The 21,263-nt window shown below is 47.3% G+C and overlaps 1 protein-coding gene across 1 annotated transcript in view; it reads left to right on the top strand.

Annotated features, from left to right (window-relative positions):
• The window catches only part of LOC144768730 (zinc-binding protein A33-like), a 271,971-nt gene that overhangs the window by 95,838 nt on the left and 154,870 nt on the right, over positions 1-21,263 (top strand). The window contains exon 4 of the mRNA XM_078652609.1: positions 18,179-18,412. Coding sequence (XP_078508735.1) covers positions 18,179-18,412 — 234 coding nt within the window. The remainder of the gene's footprint in view (positions 1-18,178; positions 18,413-21,263) is intronic.

Raw genomic sequence — 21,263 nt, 5'->3', positions numbered from 1 at the left:
AAAGAAAAAAACAACAGAGAATCTCAAAGAATTGTCCAAGGAAACTCCTTTTTTAGGAAAAGGTAGACGTGTTTCCAGGGGAGAAGCAGGTGACTAGAATTTATGATGGAATTTTAAATGATTTGAAGCCCAAGAAAGCTCATTCTTTAAAGCAAGAGTTGATTACCACTTCCCCTCCAGAAACAGAAGTTGAGGTTCCAGATCCAGATAATCACCATCCTGCTTCTAGTCCGTTGTCATTCACACTCCGTGCCTCGGCTAAACCCTGTTTGCTGTGGATGCCAGGAGAAACTATATAATCTTCCCCGTTGACTAGCAACGTGAATGCTTGATCTTGTGGCAAGGTTTGGAGATATAATTTTGAATTGTTCGTTTTTTTATTATTCTATTTTGCTGACAATGAGAATCTTAAAATGGTTCAAAATAATGATAAGTCTCTTGTAAAGATATCTAATTTACCACTGTAAACCAAGCAAGAGTTTCTTTTCAACCCATGGCAGTAGCAAATTTAATTTGACAAAATAGAGATTTGTTTTCTAATGTAGAGGGATTGATGTCATACCAGTCAAAAAGTAAAAGCTATCCACCACAGTTTGAAAATCCATATTGCTCCCCTGATGAGTGTTACTCCCCGTTGTAGAATAAGATTGTAGATGGTATTCCAACGCTTCTATACGACTCTGTAGTGAATGGAGGGAGACATGTTACTAAGCGTAATACTACAGGCCCTCTCCGTCAATAGAGGATGATTTGTCCAAATGGAATTGGTTGTCGGTACTATAACCTGTACTAATCTTTGGGACCAATGTTTAAACCCTACAGTTATTAATAGTTTAAAAATGTTTCCTGGAATGCAGCCGGTTTACAGAATACTCCCGGTAAAATAGATTAAACTCACAGAAAGCTGATTAATCAAATCTGATTTTTAGAGCACAGCTGATGACCCACAAGGATATCCAGGCAGTGAGAACATGCAGCTAAGGGGCTCGGTTGATCTGATCTGATGTGATCTGTAGCCAGGAAACTTAGTGTACTTCTGTTTTATTTGTTTTTTTTAGATGGTTATGTTTTTAGTTGTAATGCTTCTCCCTCAAAAAGAGTACACGCTAGAGGTGGCATAGCTAGTTTATTAAATAATAGTCGCAATTGGAATTACTATAGAACACATTTTTTTCAGGCCATAAAAATGATCCCAACTCGGGGAGGAAGTGCAAGGGATTCTATTCTAATTGAAAATGCTTATATCCCCAGACTCCCTTTATAATAAAATTCTTGTTTAGGGTGTTCCTTCTTAATACTTATTCTCAGAGGTATGTGTGAATGTTTGCGACTGAAATGCAGTTGCATTTTACCTTCTACTTCAAGGTGGTAACCCATTCGCAAATGGGAAGGAGACCCCAAGGACCCTTTACCCTGTGTGAAATTTGCAAAAAATTTTTTAAGACCACTGCTTACTCTTAAAAAATGAAAAGAAAACGTCTCATTTTCCTTTTGGAAATGCATCCCATTTTCCTTTAAGGAAACCGTGATACATTAAAAAAAAGTGCTTTATTAAAAAGCAGTCACAGACATGGTGGTCTGCTGACCCCAGGAGGACACCATCCCTGTGATTTTTGTGATTCCCAGTGGGTCGTAAACCGAGACCTACTTCATGAATATTAACAAGATAGGTCTATTTGTGACCCACTGGGAATCACAAAATGTGTTAAACACACATTGGTACATGGGTGTTTGCGATTATGAAATAGTGAATTGCAAAAATTCTCCATTAGGTAATCGCCGACCATACACTACGTATATCTGGCCTTATAACTTGCCTGCTAGAGGCTGATCTTAAGTGCCTGGTCGCCTGTACAGAGGAAAGGATGGCCTGATGGCCAGTGATTCTTTGCAATGAAGGGCAAAGTACACTATGTTAAGCACCTTGAAGATCACTTGCTTCCTAAATTGGCAGCCAGTGCAGGTTTTGAGGGCCTACTTTCACAGAAATCAATCAAGCAGGATTTCTAAACCACAACTTATCACTAGTGGGGGTCTCCAGGCACGTGGGGAAATGGGTCCTTCGCTGCTCCAAGCTATTTGTTAAAGAGCTAGGTTTTAGCTCTCTTCCTGAACTCCAGTAGTTTGTATATTTCCAACATAGCCCTGCAGTTTCGTCACCTATAAACAGTTCATCAAGATCCGTGGTGATGGTCGTGTTTGACAAGTTTGTATGCTGTACGAATTTTCCCCTTAAGGAACTGAGGCAGAGCTTGGCTAGCTGGCGTCTGGCGGGTTGACTTCGATGAACTCTAGTCTCAATTAGAACATTGGAATGTTGGGAGCTCCATTGAAAACAATGGAGTGCTCCGGGCTTATAATGGCTGGTATAAGCCTGGAGCTCCATCATTCCAATGTTTCTTTGTTCACAGCTCTGGCTATGAACAAAGGCTTCAAGAAGCCTGAGGGGATTCCAATCCCCTCACACTCCCATAAGGCTTTGTTCTTTTTTGTTAGAACATTCTGCCCTCTATTGGCAGAATGTTCTAATAGCATTATAGCCCTTCGTAGCTGGGCTATACCGGCTATTAAAGTCCCTCTCCCTTGTTAAACGCTGGAGAGGGCCTTTAATAGCTGGTATAGCCCTCCACGGCGGGCTATAGTATATACCCTCATGAGCATAGTAATCATCAATGTATTTTTGCCTTCAGGCCTCTTTAATGCACCTTTCTGGAAACCCGGATGCCTTCTGCTTGTCTCAGAGAAATAAGTTCATATACTCAAAAAAGAGTTGGGCTGTAGCTCTCTGAGTGCCAAGTTTCATGTATTTTTCCAAGTCTGTATACGTTCTCTAGGGCCGCCTGTACCTCAGTGCTACACCAAGACCTAGTGAGCACCCTTTGCTCATCAGTGTGTCTGCACTCGCTAGCCTCCTTACTTTCAGTGCATGTTCGACATAGGGGGAACATTAACTTACCATTGACTCTGTACGGTAGTACAGGGAAGTAAAGCCTCCAGGATGGGTTGACTTGATATTTGACTGACCCAAATTATTCGTCTATGGCTTTAAAGTCTCTACATATGATGCTTGGATGACCTAAGAGGTATAACTTCATCTTGTTCACCAACGGATACAGACTCATTAAGTCATAGCAATACATTTTTCTCACCCTTTCCCACGGCCCTGTTCAATTTTATATTGTTTGTACAACCCCCAAATAAGGCGTCACCGGGCTCCAAAGGTTCGTGGGTAACTCTGCTCTTAATGAAGGAGCAGAATTCCAGATCTGATGATAACATATCTAGCCACTCATGCTTGCAGAGGGATCTCAGAACAAAACCACAGTTTTCAACATATTGCACCTTTAACAGAGTACGCCTGTGCAAGTGTCCACATTCGTTATCCAACACTCATGGGGTTTGTAGCAGTGGGGACAACTATTATAAAAGCAACCGCTGTATTCAAAGACCATTGGAACACTGTTAATTACTGCATACCCCTAGGAAATAAGGTCCCACATGGTATACACCACCCTGCAAGGCGTGTTGGATGAAGATGTTCTCCTTGTCAGAGACGTACATGAGCCATTGAATAAAGGGAGTAGAATAATGCTGCTGTTTACTATTATAGAGGTCGGGCGGCACTAGAGCTGTGCTTTCAGGGTGAAAAAACATGTGCTTGTAGATAGACATACACATAGAAGACAGTGTTACGAGTTGAAAAGGGTCGAAGTACTCTATGGATTTTGTCATCTTGGCGGTATTGAGTTTCAGAACTTTTTCTTGTTTTGTCATCTCTACAACGTCTCTGAAGAAATTGCAAGTTTTTCTCAAACTCATTACATCTACCTGACAGTAAATTTTAAACTTAGTTTGAAAATGAATATTCTTTTCGCTGTTTTCACCATACCACTGTAGAAAACTCTTTCTTCTCCGACATTGTATACTCAACTCCGTAGCTGTCGGATGGAGGCTCATAATTCTGACTCGCCCAGGTGTTAAAAAGTGGTGGAAATAACCTTTATAATCTGGAAAACCAAAGGCTTTTGGCAACTTGCTTAATTTCATGGGCAGAAAGTCCAAAGTATCTATGAACCTTATATGTCAGGGTACAGCTATTAGCAGCACCAGTTTGGAGCCCTGGGTGATGAGTTCTACAGGCATCTTTTCACAAATTCAATTTAGCAAAATAAAGAAAGAGTCCTACGCATTTGAGTTATGGCCATCACGGTATACCCTTTTGTCTGCATGACAGCGCTAAGGAATTCATTCATTTAAGAAGGACCTTCAGACTACCAGTTTTCATTGGAAGTTAGATGTTGCGTTAAAATATAGCTTGTCAGGATCACTCTCTTAGGTACACTATATCGAACACTATGCGGTCTTCTGTTTTGGTCTGGGTCTGTCTTTTAGTCATGTAATACATGTGTTCTGTTCTTAGAATAAAAGGCACCTTACACCGGGGAATTTCATATGTTTGCAGTTGTGATCGGAGGCTGTGTAACTCCTGCACCCTGCACAGTCTGTTTTAGGGATGCACTGAATAACCCTAGTGTGTATGCTCAAGGATTTTTGTGAGCAACAGAAATGATTACATCTAGGACATCTCGCCTTCTGATCGGCAACTACGATTTCCCTTAGACACATTTTACAATGCATTTTCACACTGATGAGCTGTCTGCGTGTTGCAGATGTGATCGTAATGGGTGCACACATACTTGACTCCTAGAAAACCCTTCAGGTTCAAGATACCGTCAAGGTGATTTTCAAGATGGAGAAAGTAAACAGTCTTACTTTTCACAGGCTGTCTGGATGTGAAGTATTTCTATCATCCGCTGTAGAAAAGAACTTTTACCTGGACTGAAAAATATTTCTTAACAAGTCTGTTATGAGGTATTTGAATCACAGCATGGATTTCAACCACCCTAGAAAGATTAGTATCCAGTGATGCTAGCCGTCAAACACGTGTTGGTCGTGCCGGTATTTAAACTGAGCAACCACCGCTGGTCTTTTTCAATGACTTTACTGTAAAAGATGCTTTTTAAAGGTCTGGAATCGCCCCTGGTGTGACCCTCAACAATAATGGCGACTCTTCTGAGGGTCCCAAATGCTGCTGTTTCTGTTTTGCTTAGTAACAGAGGCTTTCTAAAAATTCCACAATGTCAAACACATCTCGAGGCGTTCGTCTGGTGAACAAGGGACTGTTAATACTCTGCCCATGCAAGGGGAGCTGAAAGAAATCCTTTGGTCCCCGGTGTGTAATATCTTCTCTATGAGCATTTGTACGGCCTTGTAAATGGCTAAAAGCCCATGATCAGATGAGTTTATGCGTTCTAAGTTAACAAACCTGATTTCTTCATGATACTCTGTAACGTTAAATATCTGTACATTTTACCTGTACCTTCTGACACCCTCTAAAACACCATCACTGAAACCTCAGATTGAGGGGTTTTGTTGGAAGTTGAGCTCTCCAGCTAATCATTTTGGGGGGCTGACTCTGATTCTGAGGCAGCGTATTTTGAGCCTCCTTGTAGCACATATTCTGGCTTTCTTTAACTTACTGATTAAAAACCTACGTTGTTTGGTGCTATTTGCCCACTTTTGTGTCTTACCAGCCCACCTGTTTTTAGGCAGCCACCCGAGCCGGTTTAAACGGTTTGAGAAGTATTTGCTGTAGATGACCTTCCAGATTTCCCAGCTACAGCCTTTACTTCGAGACTGTCTTTGTGTTCGGTGTATCTGGGTCTTTCAGCTTTGTCCTGTGAACATTTGAAACGCCTGGAGCGTCTGTGGCACTCTTCCAAATTTTTGTTTGGAGGTCTAATACATGCCATTTTAGGATGCACTGTTATGATATTTGGAAGTTTCAGGCCCTGTCTGCAGGGTCTAACTTCTTTTTGGCCATGAAGACTCGTAAGAACCATTGTGCTTTAGTACGGATGTCTTGTACCTTCTATTTATATTTGAAAATGTATGCTGAGTTATTAATCAAGCTGGAACCCCCGCTCTTTAGGGAGTGCGCCAGACCTCGTCATGAAGAAATAACCTCTATGTCCGCAACAGGTGATTCGCAAGATTATAACACCCCTCTTCTACCCTGTTGTTTCCCCTGGATAATCTCCCTCTATACATCCTCAAGGGTCGGTTCTCGGATTCTGTCTTCCACAGATTGGATTTTAGGTTAGGTTTCTGACAACCTGTTGCATATATTTCATATAGACCCTGGAACAGCCTTTCTGGGCTGAAAACCCATATTCCGGGGCATTATCTGTGACAGTAGCGGTGGGGTGTTAATTACCCTGAATCGCCCCAAACACCGCTCTCTGGCTACCCCCAACTAACACTGTTCTAAGGGTCTGGAATTGGGGGATTAAAAAAGGCGTTCCCAGCGGAGTATCTGCTGGCTGCTCCTGAGGACGCCTCACCGCAATACTCTGTTTCAAAGCTCTGATTATGACATGCGTTCTATCCTGTACTGCTGTGGGTGTATGGTGAGGCAGGTGATGGAGGTTTTACACTTTAGGCGGGGCTCATGGGATTGTACTTGCCTGGGGGTGTAAACAGTGACCTGGATATGGTGAATTTAAATGTTGGTCATAATAGCTTTACATAGTAGAGGTGTGGGAAGCGCTGGGCCTGGGATCTGGTGGCTACTGCCCCTCAGTTCTACATTAGAAGGAACACTGTGAGTGGCTGCAGCTCTGGCTGGTGTTTCTGAACTTGCTGACACCCCTGTCAGGCCCTTGAGAAACCCTGCACCTACATAAGATGTGGCCGTTTGGGAATGGTTGTTTTCAAGCTCTTAACCAACTAGGGTTCATGAGTCTCTTGTATGTGGCTGTGGCTTACCGGTTAGCACCTTGAGAAGCCCTATACATACAGAATACAGGTCCAGATCTGGATGATCGTTTTGAAGCCCCTTGTCAAGTGTGTGTGATTTTTATAGGTGTGTCCGCTTTCAGATGATCATTTTCGATACCTTCTCCCCAAAGCCTATTTGAGATATTTATTGTCAGTTTTGGGGATCCTCTGGGGAGCACGTTGACATTCACCTTCTCAAACGGTGAACATTTACATCCATGAAGATAAAGGGGACATGGCTGTGCAGTAACAGTGTTTTTATGGTTTAAATCTCTTTATTGAAATTTCAGGGAAAACAAGAAAACAAGACCCCAAGCTCCCCTTCGGACATCGCGATACAGACTCCAATTCAGTAAAGACAATCTTACTAAGTACTTGCTAGGAGCTGGTCAGCAGTACAGGTCGCGTAGAACACCCAAAAACGAATAAAAACGCCCCCCACCCTACCCCCCCACCCCTCCCCCTCTGTCCACAAATCAAAAGGAAAACCCAACAAGAAGGGAAAAGGAGCAGATGGAAGAATCAGCAAGGTGTGGCCTTACGCGGGCGTGCAGAATCCCTCAGTTCCGGAATTGGGGTGTCGGCCAGACGCAGAAGGCGCAGATATCTTGGACAACTCAGTTCTCAGAACTCCCCTGTGAGTAGTGTCAGAAAGGGCCGCCATAATTCCGGGAATTCCTCCCCTCTGCCTGCCAGCGCAAGCGACAATTTCTCCATGCCGAGCACCATCCACAACCTATGCAACCAACCTGTATGTGGGGGGGCCTGCGGGGTCCTCCAGTGTGCTAAGATGTTTTGTGTGGCCGCCCCTAGTGCAATAGCGATGAGGCGACCTCTCCATGATTTCAGGGGATACATCAAGGCGTGGGCAGTCCTAGGAGGATATATGCTGGGAAGCGGGGGAGCTGGGTGTCTAAGTGTGAGTCTGTCATCCCGAATTGTGCTCCAGTACCCCTGCAATCGGTGGCAGCTCCAAAGCAGATGTTCTAATGTGCCTAGTTCCCCACACCCTCTCCAACAGCGGTCGCTAATGCGGGGGTCAAAGTGATGAAGGCGCTCAGGTGTATGGTACCAGTAGGTGGCCACCTTAGTCAGGGTTTCGGTGAGGCCTGCATGATACGTGGAGTGTCTAGCCCTGTAGTAAATGCCGCGCCATTCTTTGGGTGTGAGTGCCCTCCCTAGTTCCCGCTCCCACCGGCATCTGCCAGCATTGTAAGTGTAAAAGTTTGTAACAAGAAGGTGTTGGTACAGATCGGAGATTAATTTTTTGTCAGACGCGCGTGTGACTAGCCACTTCTCATACTGAGTGAGATGATGCTGTGCTCCTGGCCTAACCTGTGGGTGAAGAGCCCAATGACGAACCTGCATATAGGGTAACCTATCACCCTCTGGGATGCCGTATTCCTCTCATTTGCTGGAATGAAAGGATACCATCCAAGTTAAAAAGATGCCCTAAAGTCCTGCAAGGGGAGTGCTGCCACGCCTCAAATGCCTTGGGGTCTAGGCCCGGGGTGAAGTCGGGATTGGCAAATAGTGGTGTCAAGGGGGAGGGGAAGGATGTTAACTCGTGTTTGGTGGCGACCCGACCCCACGCTTCCATGACCGTGCCGGTAATATGGGACGCATATAGGTTAGGCGGCCGATGGTGCTTTGGGAGGAAGGGAATCCCTTTTAACGGCATGCCAGCCACTGCCTGGTCTTGAAAGTGCCAGTTTTTGCAAGACTCCAACTGGTGCCATTCCACTAGGCTACAGAGCTGTGTCGCATAGAAATAGAGTTGTAGATCAGGTACCCCCACCCCCCTTGCTCAGGCGGGAGAACCGCGATGGCCTGCTTAAAACGTGGACGACGGCCCTGCCATATGAAACGTGCCAATTCAGACTGCGTCTGCTGGATCCAGCCTGTCGGAGGACGCAGGGAAAGGTTCAGGAACAGGTATAGTATCTGCGGCAGGAGTGTCATCCTGGTGGCCGCAATCCTCTCCAGCCAGGAAAGGGAGTGGCGCTTCCATCTCCGGAGCTCTCCGGGGAGTTGTGTGCGGAGTCTAGTATAGTTGCTTCTATGGTGGCTGGGATGGTGGGGCCCAGGAGGACACCCAGGTATGGGACCGTGGTGCTAGACCACTGCACAGAGTGTTCCTCTTAAACCGAGGCCAGCGTCTCGGCTGACAGGGAGATATTGAGGACAATTGACTTATCGGTGTTGATCTTGAACCCGGAGGCCAGTGCGAAACTGTGCAGTTCAATAAAAAGAGCTCGAAGAGATTGGACGGGATCGGTGAGGGAAAGTAAAATATCATCTGCGTACAGGCTAATCTTGTGTGTGTGTGTGTCCCCAAATTTGATGCCCGTGATAAGTGCATGTTGCCGAATCCTTTGTGCTAACGGCTCCATATACAGAGCAAATAAGATAGGGGAGAGGACACCCTTGTCTGGTCCCTCTGCCAATCGGGAAGCGCGAGGATGTATGCCCATTAACGCGCACCACCGCATTAGGCAGCCTGTAGCAGTTCAGAATACGGGTACAGAGAACGTCCCCCAGTCCAAAGAGGTGCAAGACCTGTTCAAGATAGGGCCAGGGAACCCTATCGAAGGGCTTTTAGGCATCAATTGCCAGTAGCATGCAGTCTTGTCGCGTGCGTGACCCCGCTTCAATGAGGTGGAGGACCCGCCTAGTGTTGTCACTGGTTTGGCGCTGAGGGATGAAGGCTGCCTGGTCCGGTTCCACCAGCTGTGGCATGTAAGGTGCTAACCTTCCTGCCAGAATGCTCGTATACAGTTTGAAATCAATGTTCAAAAGCGAAATCAGTCTATACGAGCTACAGCGGGTTGTGTCCCTTCCGGGCTTCGGTATGACCGTAATCGACGCCTCCAAGAGTTCCGCAGGTATCGCACCCAGTTGGGCAAAAGAGTTAAAAAGATCGCGCAACAGAGGGGCCACCTGGTGACAGAACATTTTGTAAAAAAACGCCGGATACCCATCTGGGCCGGGGGATTTCCCAAGTTTAAGGCGCGAGATTGCCGACACCACCTCTTCCAGGCCGATGGCCCTGTCCAGGAATGTTGCCTGTGTTGGGTTCAGGGAGGGGAGGTGCGCACTCTCTAGGTATCCCTGGCCCGCCTGCGGGTCAAGGTAGTCGCCTGCATATAGGGTCTCATAAAACACCCGAAGGCCTCCACAATTTCCACCTCGTCTGAGACCAAGTCGCCTTGGGCGGTGTGTATGGCCTGCACCCCTTGCCTCTGACGCTGCTCATGCAGCTTATTCGCTAGCAGGCATCCACATCTATCCCCCCCAGCGTAGTAGGCATGGCGAAGGCGGAGGGCCGCATATTCTGCCTTGTCTCGGACCAGTGCTGCTAACATTTTCCTCTAGGGAGCACAGTTGGCACCAAGCCCGCGCGGCTCCAGTACGCTGGTGCATTTGTTCCAGCTCAGCTACTCTCTGCGCAATCTCCACCCGTTTCTGCGCTCGTTCTTTGTTATTGGCCGCTGCGATAGATATAAATTCGCCCCTCAAAACTGCCTTAAGGGCGGACCACTGTGTTGCCCGTGAAGTCTCAGAGTTGTCATTGTGGGATAAGAAATGTGTGATAGCGGATTTAATCCGGTCCACCGTCGATGGAAAATGCAGGAGGGACTCCCTGAGACGCCAGTGTCGCTGCGGTGGCGGTGCGGTTGGAAGTGAGAAGGTGGCCACCACTGGGGAGTGGTCTGACAGTGATGCTGGCAGGATGTCTACCTCCCGCGCCCGCGGTACCAGTGGGGAGGAGCAGAGAAAGTAATCTAGCCTGACATAGGTCTTATGGGCCCCTGAGTAATAGTTGTATGCTGTACTGCGTGGGTGTAAGTGTCTCCACAAGTCAATGAGGCCCAGATCCCGGAGGTGAGCAAGTCCAGACTTGGAAAGCGCCCCTACCTGATCCGACCTTTGGCAGGAGCGATCCGTCGTGTTATGGAAGACTAGATTAAGGTCGCCCCCCCAGCAGTAAGTGTCGTTCAGTGTTGGCCGTGACCGCTGCTAATGCTTTCTGGAGAAAGACCTCTTGCCCCTCGTTGGGTACGTATACAGAGCCCACCACCAGAATCTGGCCCGCCACCAGAAACCGTTACACCAGCCCCTTTATCTCTGCCTCTCGGTGGAGTGCCCTGCCCGGGAATGATCTGGACCACAGTATCACCACCCCTGCCGTTTTCTTGGAGGAGGACGAGAACAGTTGTGTGGGTAGGGCACAGGACTTAAGTCGGTGCTGGGCTTTAGGTACCAGGTGAGTCTCCTGGAGGAGGCAGAGATCTGCTGTGGAGTGCTATAAAAGCTACAAGACAGCACGTCGTTTTATGGGGTTGTTTAGCCCTCGCACATTAAGGGAGAGAATCTTAAGTCGTGAATGAGTCGTCTTCCCTCAACCATTGACTCGTAGCATGGTGTGCTGACGCCCGGGAGGATGGAGCCCGACAGCCACCCTGTGTAGCTTGTGGGAACTAAATCAAAAAAAAAGGTGGACAGAGGAGTGCCCTCCCCCAAAACAGACCCCCCCAACGAGAACACCCCGGCAGAAGTCCCCTACCCCCCAAACCTCAACAAGAACTCCCACCAGCCTCCCCCCCAGCCTCACCACCCCCTACCCACCTCCCTCCCTCCCTAACCCCAACCAAGAACTTCCAGGTGTGAGTCATTGTCCCAGGCCTATGGATACTCAGTCCAGGCCTGTGGAAGTGTTCACGTGGAGGAGTATGTGGCAGTGGCGACCTCGTTGGCCCCCTCGCCCGTCCCCCCTAGACCCACATGGGCTCAGTGCAAAGAAGAGCCCCCCCTTCCGTTGCTGCATCAGCTCGACGCCGCTGTGTCCTTAGACACTTCCTGGAACGCCATTGCCTGTGCTTGTGCCATTGTCGCCGGGTCTGGTTTGAGATTGGCCTTGGGCGACTGTCTGCCCCCCACTCATTGCCAGCCATCCTGCGAGGTTCGCAGAGCCTTCTCCTGTGGGGGCCGCAGAGTGGCCTCTTCCGGCCGGATGTCCTCATCGAGGTCAATGTCCAGCAGGGCACACGTGTCTCGTAGAGATCTGAGCTGATGTAGGGCACCTTTCCATTTAAAGATTAGCCTGAAGGGGTGGCCCCAGGAATAAGGAATCCCCTTGTCACGCAAGAACGTAGTGGGCACCCTGAATGCCTTCCTTTTTTGCAGGGTGGCGGTCGATAGGTCTTGGTATAGTGCCACTGGGTTGCCCTGAAATTGGAGAGGTTGTTTCTGTCGCGCCTCTCTTAGAATTCTTTCTTTCAAAGGAAAATCAGGTAGGAAGGCCAGGATATCAGGTGGGGGGGCAGGTGCTCAGCGCGCCAGGCCTACCCGGTGCGCCCTGACGATGCGTATTTCGAAGTCATCGGTTTCCCCCAGGATTTCCCGGAACAAACCCTGTAGAAAGGTAGTGACGCTGTTCCCCTCTGCTTTGGATGGAACGCCTCGGACCCGTATGTTGTTCCTCCAAGAGCGGTTCTCGAGGTCTTCCGCATGCGCTTGAAGATCGACCTGTTGTTCACGAAGGCGGATGACTTCTTGCTGCAGTTGTTCTACCTCCTCGCCCCAATTCTGTGCCGCTTCCTCCACCGCCGCCACTCGTTCCCCCAAGCCGTCTACATCTCGGTGCACTTCACGGTGTTCTCCCGCCATGTCCTGCTTTAGGGTCTGGAAGTCCTCTCGCAAGGAGTTAAATAGCGTCTCCAAGAATGATTTAGTGATGGGGGCCCTCCGTCCTCCTGCCCTGCAGAATCCTTCGCCGCCGCTGGGGTGCTCTTGACCATCATGACTGCTGTTGTGCGTCCGCTCCTGCGCCCCGCGTTGGCCAAACGATTTAGTGATGGGGGCCCCTCCGTCCCCTGTTCTATCTCCGGGGGGCCTCAGGGAGCGCGTCAGCTTGTGCGGGGTCCGCCCGATGTATGTGTGGAAACTTGCTTGGTGCCCACGCAGCTCCGGCCAAAGTCGGGGCCCCAATGTGTCCTCGGCGCCACCCCGTCCGGGCGCCCTGTCTGTTGCGCTCCGAGTATTATGGAGGGCAAGCACTACGGACATCAGCTCCAGGCCCCTCGCGCAGCAGGGCAGGGCTAATCAAACTTCACCCCCTTAGAGTCCACTCGGGCCGGGCTCGGCGCACACCCTGAATTGTCCCACCTAGCTCAGGCGTCCTTCTTGAGAAGCGCTGGCAACACTGGGCAGGCACCTCCGTTCCTTTTGTGTAGGTCCTCACTCCCGGGGCACCGTCCTCCGCCCCGCTCTCCAGGCCGTGCCCTGATGCACCTTCCCCGTCACGCTGGATGCTCCACTCCCCGCCTTACCGAAGCTAGCGCAGCAGGCCAACCAGTCGATGTAGGCCCTAAGGCCGGGCGCTAAAGTTTCGCGCTGCCCGGATGGGCGCCTTCTCTGCCGCCGGTTGGACCCACCTCACCTCGCCGTGCTGTCAGTACGTTGCCGCCGCTTGCCTCTCTGCCGGCTCCTGTCAGCTGCATACAATGTGGGCGACCCTCGGTGGCGTGCTGCACCAGTCCCTGCGCCGCTGGTCGTGGCTCCGGAGGGCCGATACACTGCCTCCGGTGATAGGCCTCAAGGCCTGGGGCTCGATTTTTACGGCGCGGCGGATGGGGCTGCCTCTGTGCTTGGCTACGTGCTCCGCCGCACACCTCACTCAACCAGCACTGCAGTCCCACGCTGCTCACCGGTTCTTGGCTGCTGCCCCAGCTGGTGCCCACGTGGTGGCTGTCGCCCCGGCGGGCTGTCTCAACCGAGTCTCTGCGCTGATCACTCCGCAGTCCTGGCCGCCATTACTCTCCGTCGCCAGGCGGGACCCCGCTCTAGAGGGGCAAGAGTGTTGCGTGGGTGTGACTCCGCCGCCCCTCTCCGCCCAAGAAAGACAGGCATCTGTCGCCCCTGCTCCGTCGGGTACAATTCGCTCCAACTTGGGGGGCTTAAGTGCTAATTAAGCGCCACAGTGGAGATTCGGGCCGGGTAACCTCACGACCCTGCGTCTTCTCAGGCCGCCATCTTAGCCACGCCTCCTAATAGTGTTTTTTAAGGATAGATTTAAAAGGGCGATTTGTAGGTCCGGGGCCATGGATTTCTTTTCCTTCTTGGTGTTTACATGACCATGGCTGTTGTGTGTCTGTGGCTGGAAGTGTGCAACCTTTGAGGTCTACACCCCTAGCCAGAAATGGTCTTCTGTATCCGTGTTCACTGTACTGGTTGTGGGTTTTACTGGTTAAGCCTTGTAGGGGTTAGAGTAATGAGTGACTCCAAGGCCTGCATTTGCATGAGTCCGTGCATGGTTTGTTATGAAGCACATGGCATTTCTCACCGGTTCCTGGTATTGGGTCGGTTGGACGGATCTGTGTAATGCCCTTTACCTGCATTTAAGTGCGCTTAACCTTTTATGGTACTCCGGCGCCTGTCTTTTGTGATGACTCTACGATGGAAACAAAACAAAATTACACATTAGAAAGAGAAAAAAGCCTGAACAACTCTTTACAACTTTATGATTGTAACCGTGTGTCTAACTATTGCTTTAAATTTGTTATAGCCCCTACTAGATGTTGGAGTAAGACAACGCTTGATACAAAAATGCACCAGGGTTCTTTAAGAGCAACATTTTGTAAAACACACCTGCTTTGCCCCTTCCTATGTCTGTGCAGGTTAATTAGGAAACATTTGACTCTTCCAGTTGAGGAAGTGTCACTTACTAGAGAATACCAGAAATGTTCTTGAATGGCTACATTTGGAGAAGTTATTTGTTTACATGAGCTACATGATTAGTGCGAGGCAACCACAAGAAGTGCCTTCCCGATATCAAAAAGTTTTTTATTTTTTCTTCGTGTGGACAAGTCTTACTCAAGCCTTGAAAAAGTCACTGTGTGATGAAACATGTGTCGGCTGTCATCAGTAGATGGAAAACTGGATAAAGTTGACCTGCAAATAAATTAAAGAAATCTTCTGACTTCAAGACTAATCCTTACTGTTTGGATTTTACCAACATATGGAATATTGTGTGCTGAAGTTATGTGTGTATCTGCAAATATATATATATATATATATATATAAAGCTAACACTCAAAAGGGGAAAGAAGCAGTGCTTGCAAATAGTTTGATCCACTGGTAATCGCTCTGGTTGCATTCTAACCCATCAATTCAATTCATTTCAAAGAGACTTTATTTGATTGCTTTTTGAGACAGTCATAAAAAGTATATATAAACAATTCATTCTATAAAACTATAAAATATTAAATATTATAAACAGTGCATAATTACATTAAAATCTCAACTTTACAAACAATCATAGTAGCCTCCATGATTATAAAATGATAGTTTTCCTGTGGCTAAGTAGTTTCTTTTTAAAACATGCCTATCCTCCAGACTCTGTGTACATTGTCCAGGAGCTGCAGCACAAGCAGTACAGGACAGCATTGTCTCAGGCCCAGCTCCTTTAGGATCGGGGCAATCCAAACTTTCCTCAGGTTACTGTAGAACTTACAGAATAAAAAGACATGTATTGTTGATTGATCCGAACAGTTGTCGCACGGGCACAATCCTAATGTTCGCGACCAATCATTCATAGCTGGGAAGCTCACTAACCTGTGGAAAATATTACATCTAAAACGGGTTAAACCAGGTACAAACAATAAATAAGACTGAATACTAAAAGAGGATAAAATCGATTGATTATGCTGGACGGTTGGCTTTAAACTCTCAGTTGCCAATCTAATAGAGTCCAGATGAAGTAGTCCCTGTTTTTTTATTTCCTTTCTACTGCTCGACTGCATGGAGCTCGGGTTATTGTAATATTCTAAGTGGCCTAGATCAGACATAAAATTTCTAATAAACCTCAGCCACGGGATCAATAACGCTCCTTCAAGTTTTAAGCTATCTGCTAAAACATCCTGATTTAGCTTGGTCTCAGGTTTAGTCCATATTATGTGCCATAGGAGAATTGGCTCCATTTTTAACAAGTCTGAAATAAAAGGCATACCCATCTCTGAGTGGCAGACCTATGCAGACGTGCTACTGGGAACTGCTAGAATATATCTCAAAAAGATATTTTCCACCGTTTGAAGTGACTGAGTCTCCACAAAACCCCAAATGCTGCTCTATACATAGCTGCAGAGACGCATTTTGCTTTGTAAATCTGCATAAGTTCCCGTGGGGTCTTCTCCCTAGTTTCCTTGCAAAGTTTACAAGGGCCATCGTTGATCTAGCCATTGTACATTTTTTTGACATGATGGCCTGTGTCCACGAATCATTACGATCAAACAATATTCCTAGGTATGCAAAGCTTATAGTATGCTCAATTTTCTGGCCCTCCAGGAATATGTCGCTACATATGTGACTCCCGGGCCCACATCTCATAATGTAGGTCTTAGAGATGTTCATCTTAAGATCCAATTGACCCATGAACTTAGTAAAACTGTTTAAACCCCGTTGTAAACCTACTTGCGTGTGGGACATGAAAACTGCATCATCTGCATAAAAGAAGTGCAGGAATGGGGCGTGCCGCTATTTGTGGGAAGTCTTTATTATCCTTAACTAATGCGTCACATAAACCATTAATATAAATGTTAAAAAGGAAGGGGCCTAGGACACAACCTTGCCTGACCCTCTTTCCATTGGGGATTGGGGCAGTGCGTTCTCCACCTATACCAAAACGTACTCGCGCCTTAGCATCACAGTAAAGGCGTCTGAGGAAGTGGATAATTTGTGTATCTACCCCAAGCTGTTCTAGGATAGCCCACAGGTCCTCATGTCTTACAGAGTCAAACGTGGCGGTAAGATCAACAAAGGCCAGGAACAATCTACCTTTTTTTACTCTCGTCTATTTGCCCACTAAAATAGATACATTTAAACTCTGCTCCACTGTCCCCCGTCCAGCTCGAAAACCATATTGTATATCGGCCAGGATGTTGTTTTCCTCAGCCCATTCACTTAGACGTTCCAGTATTATACGTCCAGCCACCTAGGTCAGAGCATCTAATAAAGTATGGGTCTATAACACTTCGGATCCTGACGATCCCCCTTTTCAAAAATTGGAACGATGGTTGATTCCACCCATGTAGTTGGAAAGGGAGCGAGGCAACTAGCATTTAGAACCTGGGTAATAATTGGTCCCCATAGTTCAGTGTTGGATTTAAAGAGGTCTATGGGGACCCCATCCGGACCTGGGGCCTTCCCCCCGAGCTCGCCGCAAGCGCGTAAATTACCTCCTCCAGTGTAAACCTTCGGTCGAAATACATGGTCTCAGGATTAGTAACAGTTTCCCTGTGTGTATTCTCGGGGGTGGTAACAATATTTCCATCAGTATTGTACACCCTCGAGAAGTGATCAATTCACTGATTCTTGGCTATGGCGACTTCTACAGACAGCGCCTCCCTGGAATTCAGAAAGGGTGTTTTTATCACCCTCCAAAAAGCCGAACTATCACCCCTTAGGGACGCTGCGTGGAGGGATTCCCACACCTCATTTCTCACTATGACTTTTCGTTCCCTGAGGGCTACTCTATAATCCCATCTTACCCTTCCTATGTTATCAACATTTTTGGGAATCCTATGTAGTTCCCTTTTCAAATTAGAGTAAGCCCGAGAACACCTTGAGTCAAACCAACCACAAGGATTATTTTTGTTTTTCATTGAAACAAATAGTGAATCTCTTATAGCCTCATATGTTAACTTAAAGGATGAGAGAATGCCAGCTGGAGTTACCGCCTCATCCAAACTTGTGTCAACGGCTGAGCTACACTTGCGTATCACTTTAACCACAGAGTCCACTTTCGACAATAGCAGGTTATAACAATTTATCTTATTAATAATGATGTCAGATAAAATCTGGTCTGTTACATCTTGCCTGTGTAGTTTATTAGATGGTGTTAAAACTGAGAGACAAAGTGGGTAATGGTCACTCAGAGAGTTATCATCCACATAAAATGAGTTCAATCTATGGGCGTGGCTATTCGATATAAGAATAAAATCTATGGTAGTATGGCAACCCCTTCCGTTAAAAGTGTGGGGCATGGGTGCAGGTCTATTAATTAAATCATTGGCAAAACCCAGATTCATACTAAAAATCAAGTTATTGTACAAATCCCCCAAAGGGGAGTGACGGAAATGGGCAATTAGGGTGTTACTTCAAACATGCAAAAGATGATAATAGGAATGCTTTCAAACCACTGGCGTAATTCTGGGTAGCATTTCAACCAACTGAAATCTAGGGCTTCATACATAGAACTGTCAACAATATAAAAATAAAGATAAAACTTTTCTGTATATTCTGTAGTTATGCATTTATTCGAATGGATGTTTTCTTCCAGTGGGACACACTGAATGTCAAAAGTGCTATCTCCTTAGCATATGATAAGTTACACAAGGCTCTGAAGGACCAGAAGGCAGAAATGCTAAACGAGATCCAGAGCCATTACGACGCCAACCAAAAGACGATGAAGAAACACCTGGCCATGATAGCTGAAGATTGCGAAAAAATCCAGAACACTTTGGATGAAGCTGAGAGCAGGCTAAAGGAGCAGGACTCATTAGAATTTCTCAAGGTGGGTGAAGCGCTACTTCTTTTCCAAATCACTCATGACTGCTAACAAAGTTAAAAATTGAATGTTAATGCACAGGGTGCGATGTATGTTGGTTAACTTTTTTTTCTATTATAACGAAACCTTTTTTCAGTACTAAATCAGTTGGGCCCACGTAAAGTAATTAGAAACATTTTATATTCACATGATTGCTGAATGGACCATTAGAGTGAATTTGTTTGGTGAGAGGTTCCCCTTTCAGGGCTGAATGAGTATTATCCATTGAATCAGAGATGAGTACCTATAGTTGCCGTGAATAAGAGCTGTCCTGAAATAATATCCACTGCAAGAAAGGGTAGCTTTTATAGATTTATTGTTGAGTCTCTTTTCAACTGGTCCTTCTTTAAAAATAAAATGAGAATCAATCAGTAAGTGCTGTGTGTTTGAAGAAAGCTGCAAGACAACCACTATTTTATGGTGGTTGTTAGCTCCATGTGGGGCTTTGAGAAAGAAGTCCTAAGAGATAGTATGAGGCTGGAAGAGTGATAAAGGGTGACCGTCGATGGCATTTCTGAAGGAGTTTAAGTAGAAACAGCAAAACATGTATTAGTCAAGGATGCAGAAGACTCTCTTTAAAAAGGCAATATTGGCTACTCTGATCATGGGAGAGACTGTTCCTCTCCCTACATTTCCTATTTGCATTTTCCACACAAAACCCCACCGAGCCTGGATCCCTGGTCTCCTGAATCCCCAGTCCCACCCACTACTTCCTCTGTAAACCCCAACAAACACATTTTCCTGTCCTTCAATCTCATGAAAACACAGTGCTTTGTGCGAGGCCAGAAATGGAAATTATAGAGGGTGCCACTAATTGTAAACTCAGATTTTTTTTTAACGTTTTAGGTTTTGTATTTCTGTGTGCAGTGAGAGATTGGGGTCTGAGTTATAACACTCCTCAAGATGGCAAAGTGCAGGTCTTGTCAACTGGAGTCGGAAGGCCTCTGTTTTGTTGGGGGCAGGCAGCATAAAGGCATGAAATTTGCATTACTTGGACTTTCACACATGAGGCATAGAAATGGGCGACCCTGAACTTCAGATAAATTCTACTCGGGCACAACATCAAACAACTCCAATAACCACTCCCACCTAAAAAAAAAAAAAAACGCACGCACGTGCATACACACGCCCACACTGATCCGTAGGTGTTCTGGTGTTTTGATTGGACAGAGAAAGGAGACAGATTGTTGAACTTGGCATGAAGGGTGCAGTGCCTCATTCTGATGAGAAATAGATGGATGCTGCAGAAATATATCAAGCAATGAACAGCAGAGCATGTTTGATACTGTGAGAAGTTGGCCGGGTATATGCTGTCCACTAATTAAAGTGGGCACCTTGCACCAGTACAAACGACCCTTATTGATGATTAGGTCAAAGACTGCCTGTTAGAATTGGTTGTCTCTAGTTGGCGCAGGTAGGTACTTGTGACAAATAGCGACCCTCTCCTCTTTAGTCGGAGTAAGGGGGATTACACTCCTAAAATAAATCCTGCTCACCCTCTAGGTGGCGTGGCGGAAGCAGTCAAGGCTGATTTTAGAAGCGGTGTAAGTTAAGCATTTATGACCACATACAGCAACCCAGTGACAACACTACAAATGGACACCACACAGGTTTTATATCAAAAATAAGTTATACTTTATATAGAGTTACCACAAGACCGTTAAACGCCAAAAAGAATCCAAAGTACTATAGCTTTCAAGAGTTCTGGTTAAAAAGGCTTAAATCAAGGTTCTATGCGAGTCGGTAGCCCGGACGGGCTACGGCGTTGTTAAAAATAACAGAGTCTAGCAAATCCAGTGGACCGCGTCGGTATGGGCCCACTCAATGGTCAACAGACTCAGTCACAGTACCTTTTACTTGGGGCGGCCGGCACGGACGTGCGAGCCGGTTCCGGTGATCGTTGCGGTGCAGAAAGGAAGCGTTGCAGGACGAGTTGAACCTCGATGCTGTGCAGGCAGCCGCCCGTTGACAGAGTCGGTGGATCCAAGGCTTGCGTTGCAGGGCGAGACGGTGCTTCGGTGTGGTGCTTGCAGCTTGCAGTGCGGCGAACGAGCCGGAGTTCGGGAGCTGGCGTCGAGCAGTCCGGACAGCGGTGCGAATCAGGCGGTGTGTCACGAAGCGTGCGAGGAAGTGCCCAACTCCAGTGCGGTCATAGGACTCGAAATCAGCAGCAGTGACCTCGTCGGTCAGACCAGTTTGAGTCGGTGTAGCGAGGCGTTGCACGTCGCGACGTCCTTCCATTCGCCGTGCATGCTACGGCTCGGTGACGACATCAGGACGGAGTCGGTGAGCGCAGAGCTTGTGTTGTTCGACGCGGACGTTGCTTGATGCGGACGTTGCTTGATGCGGTGCCTACACACCGGGCCGGTCATGAGAGTCGGTCTCAGCTCCCTGCCTCTGTAGACACTTGTTTTCAGCACCAATTCACAAAGGCTAGTGAAGTCCACTGGTCGTGGGACTTCGGTCAGGGGGGCAAGCTCTCTTCCAAGCCCTTGGAGATCTTTGCACAAGTTGAAAGAAAAGTCCAAAGTTCTTTCTCCTCGCTTTGGCAGTCAGGCAACCACTACAGGCCAATCCCCCAAGCAGCACTTCAGCTTGGGAATAGTCTCTCCTCAGTTTCTTCAGGTTCCTTCTCCTCAGCAGAGGTTTTGTCTTGTAAGTCCAGAAGTGATCTAATTTCATGGGATCAGGGTCCCAATACTTATACCCCAAATTCCTTTGTTCTCTGAGGGGAGAGGGGCCTGTGCCCAGTTCAATCCAGTTCTGAAGCACTCTGTTTACCAGACTTCTCCTTCCCTTTCACAGTACAGGGCAGGCA

Source organism: Lissotriton helveticus, chromosome 7, assembly GCF_964261635.1.
Source record: "Lissotriton helveticus chromosome 7, aLisHel1.1, whole genome shotgun sequence".
Taxonomy (NCBI): domain Eukaryota; kingdom Metazoa; phylum Chordata; class Amphibia; order Caudata; family Salamandridae; genus Lissotriton; species Lissotriton helveticus.
Note: the sequence above shows the minus strand (reverse complement) of the source record. Positions and strands in the feature narration are given on the sequence as shown.